We start from the raw sequence: 12,149 nt of genomic DNA on the forward strand, positions 1-12,149 counted from the left end.
TATCGACTTAATCTGGAGGACAGCACTTCCAGCCACAGCTCTTTCGCTCCTAATCGGTGCGTGAGAATCATCTGCCATTGTTATTTTGTTGGCTAACCCTGACAGGCATCATAACCGCATTTTCTGACTCTCTACTCCCCGTTCGTCCGCAGCAGGCCACTCACCCTGATGCGCAGTCCCCTCGTAACATGAACTCGACTAGAGACCTTAGTTCGTCAGACTCCGACTATCCACCAACCCGATACGAGGACCTAAAGGGTGGCACCATCACCACCGTCACCACCTTTTCCGATTCGAGAGATGGCCTTCGCCCCGAACTCAAGGCTGGAGGTGGTGGTGCACTGCCTGTCATTGCTGGATCGGTGCCTGGCCAGGCTGTGACCGGGGTTGGCGGTGTTCCTGTTCAAGGTCAACTATTCCCCCCAATTCGTGCGCAGACAGCTCCAGTAAGAGACGGTCAGCGGATGGAGACCATGCCCAAAATCTTGCAGAAAAGGAGCATTTTTGACAGAATTGGGCCGGGGGCGGGCATCAAGAACGCCATCTCGAATCCAATTCTCCAGGAGGACGGAGAGCGAAACCCTCTCAGCAAAATAGCGACCATTGATCTGGCGACTGCGGCAAAGAACGATAGGGAGAGAAGAGATAACGACATGGCAACAATGCAGAGACCTCCCAGCCTGATTGCGCAACGACCTGCCCCTCAACCACCTGTCATCACACCGGAAGACGCCCTCAAGAGAGCTCAGAGTACGAAGCGGAAAGAGATCGGGCCTACATCGCCTGCAGTAGAGCCGCAACCTCTCAAGTCTGCCGGCCTGATGTCGAACCCCCCGGCGACAACGTCTTCTGCTCAACTTTCTCCTGGGGTGGAAGAGATTCGACGGAGATCGCCTCTTCAAATGCCAGAGACCGTTCAACAAAACGGTAAAGAGAAGGAAACCAGACTGACAACGCCGAAGCAAGCAGGGTCAGTGAACTCCATTTCGCCGCCTCGTCCTCCGCGACCAGAAAGACCGCTGAGCCCCTTCGAAACAATGGAGAGGACTGGAAGCCAACGCACGCTAGACAGGTCAGTCAGCCAGAAGTCGGGATCTAGTGTCATCCGGACCATATCGCCTTCTACCTCCCTCGTCCCGCCTCCTCCCCCTAAGAGCGCTGCCCGCTTGATGTCACCAAAAAAGCCGGACCTTCCGTCAACCTGGCCTATTCAATCTTCCGTCGACCCCACGATCCGACCATCCCGGAACAAGCCTCCGTCACCGAATACCCAAGATGGTGCAAGCGGATCTGGTTTGCAACGACGGCCGACTACGGCTGGTCTTCCCTCTAATCCAAGAGCGATGACCATGAGGCCTCTGCCCAAAGATGCTGCACTTTCCCAAGAACAGACCGTCATGTTCGTAAACAACATTCAGTATAACGACCCCACGGCAGTGCAGAACATTATTCAGGGAGCCGCGAACCAAGCAGCTAAGACGCCTCTCTCGTTTCAGTCTCCAGGACCAGCACTCAAGTCTTCGGGTTCCATCGTCCATCGACCGCGGCCTATTCCTAGACAGCTAGGCAAAGACCGTCAAATATTCCCTGCCGAAAATACTGTGACCCATAGGCGAAGCAAGTCGGGAGGTTCCATCATGAGCAGGAAATCAATCTTGTTGTCAAATCCGGGAAGTCCAACTCAGTTGCCTCCTCTGCCACCGCCACCGAAGAGTGCTGGCAACCCTGTTCGGCCGCTGCCGAACGATACAAAGAGCATGACCTTCGATGAAAAGATGAACCTCTTCTTCCCTGGGTCATCCAACAAGTCTGATGAAGGCATGAAACACAGGCAATCAATTCCCGAGATTCCCAACCTTCCGGCAGCCTATAAGCTTGGAAGTAGTGTAATCGTTGAAGATAAGGGAGGATGGGATACCGAAAGCAGCCATGATCAGTCCAAGCAGTCTGACCGCTCGACCAAGACTTCAGTTCGCACCCAGAGTATTCTCGAGATTGATGGGCCATCGAATCACATGGATTATCCTCGCAACACGTCTAAATTCAGCATCGACACTTCTGTAATCACTGGCAAAGGTTTTACTGACGAACACGAGTCCTGGATACCTGATATTCCTACTGAAGATCGTGCCCGGTCCGGAAGATCATATGATGGAGCCAAGCGCCAGTCATCACCAGTCCTGCCTATTCGAAACCCTAGTCTCTCTGAGTTCAGCGAAGCAAGGACCCGTGATGAGGAGACAACGACAAATTGGGGATCCATCCATTCGCCTGCGGCTGCAGTGAACATTCAAGAAGTCACACACATGCTTAAACCGACTTGGATCGGGCCTCGCGACGTGTCCATGATCAGTCACAACGACGGCAAAGAGGTGATGACTATCATGCTAGATGCATCTGTTGAGCATGAGAGAGAGTTGCAAGGTTCTCCTAAGCGCGACAGAGCTGCTAGTGAGCTAGATTTGACTGTGGCCGGTGGCAGTGCTCCCTGGCATCGTCGTATCGGCGATGAATGCGTGACATTCTCCGAACGCAAAGAAAAGGTCAATTCACGCCGAATGCCACCGCCAATGCCGCTGCAGCTCAAGTCATTTGTCCAGAAGAATGCTGTCGTGTTGCAAGTGGCAGAACCATCCCCAATCGAATCACCGCAGCAAGCCTACGAGATGATTCAAGCGCAACTCAAGAAGTTAGAGGAACCGAACAGAGACTCTTATGAGAGTCAAGGGCAACGAATCCGTTTGCTGGAATCCCTAGAGGCGGAAATGGGACAGCAAGAAAATCAATGGCATGAGATGCAGCATGGTCTGAGCCGCAATTCCTTTTCGACAGTTGGAACAGCTTCGGTCCGTAATTCGCAGATGGATTCATCGAACTTGGATTCGAACTCAAAGGAACCCTCACAGCACTCAAATATCGCTGCAGATCGGCGTGCGTCTCGCCGCGCTCGGATGCAGAGCGGCAGCAGTATCACTAAATCTTCGTACGAAGACCTCAGAAGCGCCTCGTCTACTTCGTCAGAGAACAACAATCGTACTAGCCTCTGGCAGCAGCGGCTTGCTGACGCGCAAATGGAATATATGGAGAATGCTACTGAACTGTTGGCGAAGCGAAACCTGAATTTTCTGTCTGTCTCAAAGGCACGTGTGAGTGCGCAGTTGGGCAGTCCTACCCCACCGGACACCGATGAGTCCGACGGCGGTGACGCTCAGATTCTCGCGAGGCTCATGCCGAAGGAGCGAGCTGCACCTGATGGACGCCTTTGGAAGCCCCTCTCGCCAGTTTATTTTGAGCGCGAACTGACCTTGCTATGGGCCCCTGCACCCGATGTCGCGACTAAGCCCTTGCAGAGGGGTATTGGCGTTGTACTGCCTGGCCTATCTGTTCGCCCCGCGACTCGTAAAACCTCCGAACCTCTAACTATTGAAAGTACCCAGCTTTGGCACCAAGACCACACCGCTGCTAAAAAGCTGCGCAATTCCACATTTGGATTATGGCGAACGTCTTTTGTAGCGTCTTCTACTCCTGAAGCACCCAAGCCTCAACTACGTCCAGTAACACAACGTCCTCCTCGCCGAAGCAAACGCATTACCCTTCTCCCCGACATCATCGAGAACCCAGTGCCTCTACCAGACAAGCGCGGCACTCTGGGCATCTTCCAGTTCCCTTGGGGTGAGAAGTCTGACACTGCGATCGTTCAGCCGCGGCCCAGTCACACCTTTATGGCGATGCCCGGCACCATGTCAACCGGTGGACCAGCAGTGCGCGCAGCCTTGGAGGCTCGCGCGAAGCAGCTCGAAAGTCAAGAATATTCATCGTCTTTCTTCGATGACTATGATGAGGAAGAAGAGGGCGATGATCAGGTGTCGGACCTTGAGGATGACGAGAGCGATGACGGCTTTGACGAAACCACACTCTGGGAAATAGCTAGTCTTTTGCAGTCTGATCAAGTGCCGTCCAAGAACAGCCTGCTCCCTCAGCCAACACACTACCGGCCTGATTCGCTCGTGGAGGAAGACATCCCCCAGAACACTTTGGAGCAAACCTCCCAGGACACAAAGACAGCTGAAATGGAGGATGATACCAAGCATGATTCGATGGTTATCGCCGTCGCTGTCGAAAAATTACCATACCCCGCGAAACCATCGTCCATGCTCTGGACAGGAAAGCCCAAGCGCTTTGTTAGTGTCCGTCAATTACCAGGACTTCCGCAGCCGGATGCGCGCACATGGGCAACTTACGTGGGCACAATGGACGCCCCTCCTCGCGTCCAGTCTCGTCTTCCCGAACCTGCAATGATTCACAGCACTTCTCTGTGGAGCTTGCCTGCGCCTTCATTAATACGTAAGCCAAGCGGAAATAAGCTCTGGGGTCTACCACAGCAGCAGCAACAGCCACCATCGCCGCAATCACAGCAACAGTCCAAGTCAAAGGCGACGTTGCTGTGGGCTGCCCGGCCCGCACCTGTCGAGACAGTATCCGACGGACTTTTCGACCCCAGCCACAGGCGTGTTACTTTCAGGACAACTTCTGCACCTGCCATCGGCCTTTTCATGCCCTCAACAGTCCGTATAACGGTAGAAGCACTCCCCGTCCTCACTTCAAGTAGTCTCTGGCAATCACAGCAGAAGCCAACCAAAAGCCTGTGGACGGCTCCAGTCGCAGTTGTCGAGACGGCATGTGAGGGGCTGTTTAATGCAAGCCACAAGCGCGCTACTTTCAAGAGGACCTGCGCGGTGCCTGTTGGCCTCAGTATGCCTTCAACAGCACATGTGACCAAGGAAGTGTTGCCCACTCTTACTTCTACTCGCCTCTGGGTTGCCTCCTCTGTTGTACTGCAGGCCCATAACTGGATATCTATCTCATCTATTGGACCTAGCTCGCCGTCATATGCTGCAATGTCTGGACGATCAACCCCCACCTTGGATACCGCATCTACAAGGTCTGTTGCAACGGAGGCTGTTTCAGATTTTGATCCCCTCCCAGAACTTGTCGTGAAGCAGCCTACATGGTGGGAAACATCCACCGAAGCCAGCTCCACTGGCGAAGTAGTGCCCCGAGAACACCTACTCCGCACTCAAGCCACCGCTGCGGACTGGGAACTCGCTCTTAACGAGGCAATAGGCGCTTCCTCAACCACTGGTCACTTGGTCCGTACCGCTGCCAGTTCGGCGCAATGGATAGAAGCGCTAAACGAAGCTATCACAGCGTCAAAGAACGTCACTGAGGTCTTAGTCGAGGCAGCAGAGCACCAGTTAGAGCAGCATCAGGAACAACAAGACTTTTCGCAGCCAGAATTTGAACAGCAACCGTCCTTTGAGCGTCAAGATCTGGAACAACAGCAGTATGAGCAGCAAGAGTACGAGCGGCGGCTGTTTGAACAGCAGCAATATGAGCAACGCCTTTTTGAACAGCAGCAGTATAACCAACGACTACTAGAGCAGCAAATGTATCAGCAGCAGCAGTATTATGAGCAGCAGCAGCAACAGCAGCAGCAGGTGTACGAGCCTCAATACCACTCGCAGTACGAACCGCAATATGAACCGCAGTATGAGCAACAGGTCAATTCACTGTCTGAGGAACAGCAGCAGCCGTTTGAGCAGCAAACTGAGTCTGAGGAAAACATGAAGCCTGTAGAATACGAACAAGAATCTAAGCCAGAGCAAGAGCAGGAGCAGGAGCAAGAGCACAAGTCCCAGCCGGAAGCGACGATATTGTTCTCTCTCTGGTCCGCCCCTGAGGTTACCATTAGAAAAGACATGGGAATCATGTGGGTTCCACCAGCAAAGTCCATCCGCCACGTACACGATACTACCCCTCTGACGCCAGAGGACTCCAAGTCCCGTGAATTGCGTCTCAAGCGTTCCAAAACGCAAGTTACAAATGCCGGCCCGGTCAGCTTTGTGGACCAGGGCATGTGGAACCGTTTTTACGGTGCCGAGCTTCAGCGCATTGTTCCCCTCGGCGGCGGACGTAACTGGGTTATGGGCGATGCACAACCCCGTGTCTCAAAGGTCGCCTTCCGCTACTGAACTTCCGTGTGTTTGAGTTTATGTATGTGTATGAAGAGGTTGTTTTCCAAACAAACTGCTTCTTGGGTTAGGAGTATAGGAGATGGTTGGCAAAATTGTGAGCGTGACGATGTACGAAATGGTACCAGAAGAAAAGAAGGCCTGGGGTTTCCACCCTTGACGCTTGTTGGATTCATTACTTCGTGCCAAAGCCACTGCCTCGACACACTCGAAGTTTTGATTTTAGAGTCCGTTTCTTTTGCCCTTCAGGGTTTTCTCCTGGATACCCCTTCCTTTCAGATTGTATTGCTTTCTTTCCCTTGCCGCAGCCAACGAGCAGCTAGCCAGCAGGTGCGGCAGTATTCCTGCACTCGCTACAACATCATACAATATAATTGGCTTCTCAGTAGCCATCTATTCGGTCGCTTACTACGTATTTTTGTAGTTGGTTCTTTTCTCTTCTCTTCTGCCCATGTTTGCTCTTCCATTGCCTTCTGCAAGTTAGCCAGGAAGGAAAGAAGAGTTGTTTCTTTCATGTATCACTATATAGGACTCAAGAAAATCTTAGGGTTGTTCCATCCATGCTCTACGTTTTCGTACTTGATTTAAGTCCGGGCCGTTGTGTCAAATGGCAACCAACAAACAGCCTCTTGAATTCACTGTCTTACACACCGCAGATGCGTGGGTCAGCCGGTCCTAGTACCATCTTGTTTCACGGCTGATATTCAACCATTTAGATACTACTCGTACGACTCACGCGTGCGATCAATATCCCTCCAACTCGCCACGGCTGCAAAGTTTGTGCCATGCCCAGTGGTGGTCCGCAATGGTCGATCTCTCATTCAACTATGTACGTAGTAGCCCATCACCCTTCCTTCCAGTTGGCGTTCCACGATCGTCGTCGCATGTCCATGTGCAAGAAGCAGTAATTAATCTTTTAAAAAGCCCAGTCCTAACCTTAAACCCATACTCAGTCATGAAAACCTTTATCATTATAACCGTTGCCTACGCTCCGTTTTGAAAACCCTTAGCTGTTGCTGCGAGTGCACATTGACGTTCCATTCTGGCATAAAGCCCTTTACGCGGTAATAATTTCCTCAAGCCAGGAGCAAGAGTATGTGCCCATAATCGTCTTATGACCATGAAAATTTTGAGAGAAAAAGAGAACTGGGGGACGGTGGCATCGAATAGAGACGATGGAGATGCGTGGATCATGACGATGCTAGGCACCAGCCCGTCGGGCAGCAGGCTAGAATTCCTTGATAAATGCAGTAGACCAACCCAGCAATCAGGTCTTGTCTTTTTTTCTTTTCCTGCTTGTCTACCCATTGTAAAACGCCAGAGCCAGAATAGTTGAAAGTAGGCAAGGAAATATTTCAGAGACAACAACACAAGTCTCCGTCCACTGGCTCCCCAATCAGTCACTAGAGCGACAGGTATTGTTTGTATGTATACTCGTTTCCATCCCACTTCATTCTTTTTTCTTGTTCGTATGAACATTTCGTCATTCCCCCATCTGAACACCAGGCGGTGGTAGTCCTGGCCCGCAGTCCATCCACTCGGGCTTCAGGTTCGCCAGGCGTGATTGTACATATTACGTTGTCGTGAAGCCACTTTCCGTGTGCATGAAAATAAAAGCCGGCTATGATAGTGAGCCGGCGGAATCGTAATGAGACTGGTTACTGAGCCATTCAAGAATTTGCTAGTCGCAAAGTGAGTCTAAAACCTCTTTGCGGCAGAATATTCTTTTTGGTGTGTCGCAGCGATGAAATAGAAAATGACCGAAACTGAACAACCCCAAGCCGTCGCTATGCAGACAAGAAAAACCAACAATATTCGTACATATACAGGGCGGTTATAGGCAGATTAGTTCCCTCGACGATGCCATGCTGCCTCTTCGAGCACCTAGATGCTGTTGTCTAGCATGGGGCGCACCTAATCTCAACTGACGGTCATCATCTGCATCCGTTGCATACCACTCGACGGCGATGCATCAACTGACCCTCGGCCAAGAACAGAGTTCGTGCTCCTGCTGTTAGGCAGCTTTTTAGGTGGACTTGAAGGGGATGGGGTGTGCTCTGGAGTGAAGACACGGGTAAAAGCTGGGCTGTCATTGTGCTGCCGTGGTGTCCGCGCTGGGCTTGACGTTAACTGGTCTGCCCGGCGTACAACCTCGGACAAGGTGTCGCGTAAATCACCAGCCCTCTTGACGAGGGCCTTGAGACTGTTTGTGCCAAAATGAAGCTTGTCATCGCGAGCAGAATCTGAAGCCGATCGCTGCTGCATCGCGTCGAGAACAGATCTAACAAGATCTGTGACGTCGTGACCTCCCATGTTGATGTTGTTCTCGGGCGTCTTTGGCCGCTGGGCAGGAAACTCATCAAGGGCCTGACTGTTTCCGCCACCAAAGATATCGTCGTCGGGAGAAAAAACGGAGCGTCTGCGGCCTGCAGGTCGTTCGCGAATGACGGCCGTTTTGGATACATTGAACTCGTGGACTTCGTCAAAGGGATCCTCTCTTTCAATGGGAGCGGGAGATGTGGCATCAAACCCTTCCATGAAACGTTCGCTCATCACGGACGATGAGTCGACATCCATTCCCTCCAATTCGTCTTCATCGGGCGATGCGAGGGCAATGATGCCCTCGGCTTCTTGCCATAGACTTGCATTAGAACCGCCAAGCATGTCTAAATCTCTGCCATGCCGGCACAGGCGCTTGAGGTCATTGACGAGTAGAGAGAGCTCTCTGATGTGTCCAGAATGTTGCTTAAGACTAGGCTGAGATGCTTGAATGGAGGCAGGAACAACCATCGCAAATGCATTGTCAGTATCCTTGTCCTCAGTTTCGTTTCCGCCAAATTCAAAGTCATCATCCCAGTCTTCGCTAACAGTCTTTGTGCCCAATCCCCAGGTGCCGAATTTCTGAGAGGCTACGGACGAGTTATCTGCAGGTTCGTGTACGACGGGAACACTCTGGCTGCGAACATGCATGGCGGTAGGTCCTTTGCGAATGACGGTGCGCCCACCTCTAATGTTCAGCTCCTTGCCGTACGCAGTCTTGGGCCTAAAAGATGTACCGAGGTCGGCCTTGTCGTGCGCCGGCTCACTCCAGTCAAAAATGTTGCTTCTAGGCCTCTCAGTTGGCCCATTTCCAGCGTCGGTGTTCCCATTACCGCTAATACTGGCGAGAGCCATGCGCAAGTTAGGGCTGACGCCGCGCGAATTCATCGAACTCGGGGGTGATAGCTGATTGCCGTATGCCATTTCGTCCTCGTCACGAGCCCAATCGTCATCAAAGTCATCTTCGATTGATAGACGGCCGAAGTCCTTGCTCCCAAGAGAATACTCGTTCGAGGGCCTCTCCATGCTATAGTGCGGTACCATGACATCAGAGTCCTGGCGGATTCTGGGTTCATGTATCGCACGCACTGGGGTTGAAAGATTTTCATCCTCCTCCATGATCCTGTCTTCGGCATCCCATGGCCGACCGAGCATCTCGTGTATCGAAAGGCGCTTAGTCTTGGTTGGCATGGCAGTGCCCGGGGGGGACTCATCAAACATGGACTCGGTTGGGGTCTCCACCGAGCGGTTGATACCAGAAGTCGCCGTACGTAATGAGTCGAACATGGTATCACTCTTGAAGTCAATGTCCTCATCGTCGCCTAGCATGAAATCCCTCGCTTCGAGATCGGAGCTGTTCATAGTCGAGCTTCGGTCCGTCTGATTACCTCGATGGTATGCAGCGATCGCTGCTGAACTCTGGGAACTGCCTGAGGGTTGGGTTGAGCGTGGGGATAAAGAGGTCCCTCCCGACGAACCGAGTCGGGAAATATCAACGTTAAAACTAGAAAGACGCGATAATGGCGGCAAGGGCGATGATGTATTGCGATTGCGCGGTTTGGGTTGGGCGGCAGTTGCGGGGTCCAGATTGGTGGCTGGCTTATTGTTTTGCGCCATGTGAGCGTCGCCTGCAGGCGCAGCGAATTCTTCCTGGGCCTGACCGGCGGCAGTCGTTACGGGGGCAGACACATGCCGTTTGTTTCCACGTTTCGAGTCCCCACGCTTTGGTCGCCGAATGCTACCCGCCCTTGGGATCCAGTTCGGTGAAGTAAAATGCATGGAGATGGAGCGCTTCGTGCGCTTGGTAGGTGTATCCTCGGGGGTAGCAGGTAGGTTTTCTTTTTCTTGTTCTTCTCCACCTTCTTCGTCTTCTTCCTCTTCTGTTTCTATGTTGGCGTCGTCCTGTGTATCTACTGTCGCCTTCGAGCTTTCCTGAGGGGTGGAATTTTGATCAATAGACGAAACGGGTGCGCCCAGCATACCACCTTGGACCAAGTAAATGTTGTGCTTCTCCTCGTCAGAAATCAAAATGCGCTTCGTCGTTGTCGCCGCCGACCTGGTGCTAGGACTGCGATCAATTAAACGGTCAGGAGCGATGCGTGCGACAACATTTGCCCTGCGAGAATGAAAAAACGACGTCCACTTGTTTGAAGCTTTAGGTTGCTGCAGCGTATGTTCTGGGTTGCCTTTGGGGCGTGAAGTTGTGGATCCCTCCGAGTTTGGGAAGGCGAACTGGTCGAATGAGAATTTGGGTTCTGTTATGGGTTCGACGAGGTTCACGTCGTGATGAATTTGATGCAAGGTCGCAGATCTCTGGTGGCTCGTTGCTGGTCGACGAAGGCTGGGAAGATGCGATTTCGAGCGACGGCGCATTACAGGGCCATTCTGGTGCGCCGAGGGTGGTCGCTTCACCAGCTTGTTCGGGGGAAGTGATGGCGGGATCGAGCCGGTCGGAGACAGAATAGGCGCTGCAGAGCCGTGAGAAAAGGCGATGGACTGGCTGTCGAGGCCAAGGCTGGACCGAACGCTTCCGTGCTGTGAAAGTGGGCGGAGGGACAAGCGCCTCATCCAAGAGCCATTCGACGAAACAGAGTCTCTCGAATCCTCAACAACGGCAGGCGCAGCTGGGTCTCCCTGCTTGGCCAAAGACGCCCTTCTACTATGCAAGAAGGAGGGAGGAAAGTTAAAGTGCTGGCTGAGCGGACGAGACGGGCGCGAGGAATCGTTCGGGTTCGGGGCGAAGGAGAAGTGGCTGGGAACCGTGCTCGAGCGTTCATCTGGTGTTGGCGGCTGGGCGAGAGAACTGGTGCCGGGCCGGGACAAGACAGGGGCACCGCTCAATCGATGATTCGGAGGAATGTCTTGGTCTGAGGCTAGTTTCTTCCTGTTGGAGGAGTGCTGGGTGGGACTGGCATCATCAGGATGAGCAAAAACCAAACCGAGTGCCGCTCCAGCAACCGCGGTGCCAGTTCCTACGAGCTAATAAGGCGACGAGTCAGCGGACGGGTTGAACCACGCAAGAATGTGTCAGGGGCATCGTGTTGAGAGTTCGCGATGAAGGAGGACATGGGAAATGAGAAAGCCCCATAGCGCTGTCGCGTGTCGACGAGCAGATGAGATCGCGCGCATAGCGTTGAAGCGGGTGTTGGGGGGATGCCTGTACGAATGGATGATACTAAAACGGTACGGCAAGCCTCAACTTACACTGGGGACGGTCTGCATGTTTGCAGGTCACTAATCTACTCGGAGAACCAACAAAGGAGTCCGGAGACGGGCATGCGGGCGGAAGAGTCGTAGATGCTCTCGAAAGAGGTGGTAAGCATCGTCAAGACATATGGGCCACTCTCTCAAGTCGGGTAGGGAGGAATGCGCGTCGAATACTGGTGATGGATTTCGCCGCGGCGGTCGCGACCTCGAGCGGATGAATTGGGTGAAAAGGCACAAGGACTGATGCAAAGGCGTCGAAAAAATAGTTGAATCGAGGCAAGGAAGATACGGTTGTGGAAGACTCAGGAAACGAGAGTGAAGTTCAAAGGGAACAAGATATGACCGGGGAGGGGAAGATGGACAAAGCCAACGGCGAAAGCACACGGACGTCGAGATGGCTCCAGGTGTGAAAGGTGAAATGGAAGTGGAAGCAGCTGGCAATGACTCGGAAATCCCCCTCCTTCCAGAAGCCAAAGACCAGAATAGAAGTCGAAATGAAAGACGACGCGGTTGGAAAGAGAAGAGGAAGCGCGTAAGTGGGTTGGCGACGTAAGGTGAGCTAAGTAAGAGGAGGGACAAGGTAAGGTTGAG

At 52.8% G+C, this 12,149-nt stretch overlaps 2 protein-coding genes across 2 annotated transcripts; one reads left to right on the plus strand and one right to left on the minus strand.

Moving 5' to 3' along the window:
* Positions 1-188: 188 nt before the first annotated feature.
* Positions 189-6,032, plus strand: CTRU02_211045 (uncharacterized protein; the record flags this gene model as incomplete). Its single annotated transcript, XM_036720070.2, has 1 exon — positions 189-6,032. One exon carries the CDS (start codon positions 189-191, stop codon positions 6,030-6,032), a length of 5,844 nt encoding a protein of 1,947 aa, XP_036587813.2.
* A 1,920-nt stretch (positions 6,033-7,952) lies between these two features.
* Positions 7,953-11,573, minus strand: CTRU02_211046 (uncharacterized protein; the record flags this gene model as incomplete). The annotated part of the gene is made up of 2 exons (XM_036720071.1): positions 7,953-11,330; positions 11,556-11,573. 2 exons carry the CDS (start codon positions 11,571-11,573, stop codon positions 7,953-7,955), a joined length of 3,396 nt encoding a protein of 1,131 aa, XP_036587814.1.
* Between the last annotated feature and the right edge of the window lie 576 nt (positions 11,574-12,149).

The sequence above is a fragment of the Colletotrichum truncatum genome (assembly GCF_014235925.2).
Source record: "Colletotrichum truncatum strain CMES1059 chromosome Unknown Contig_0007, whole genome shotgun sequence".
Taxonomy (NCBI): domain Eukaryota; kingdom Fungi; phylum Ascomycota; class Sordariomycetes; order Glomerellales; family Glomerellaceae; genus Colletotrichum; species Colletotrichum truncatum.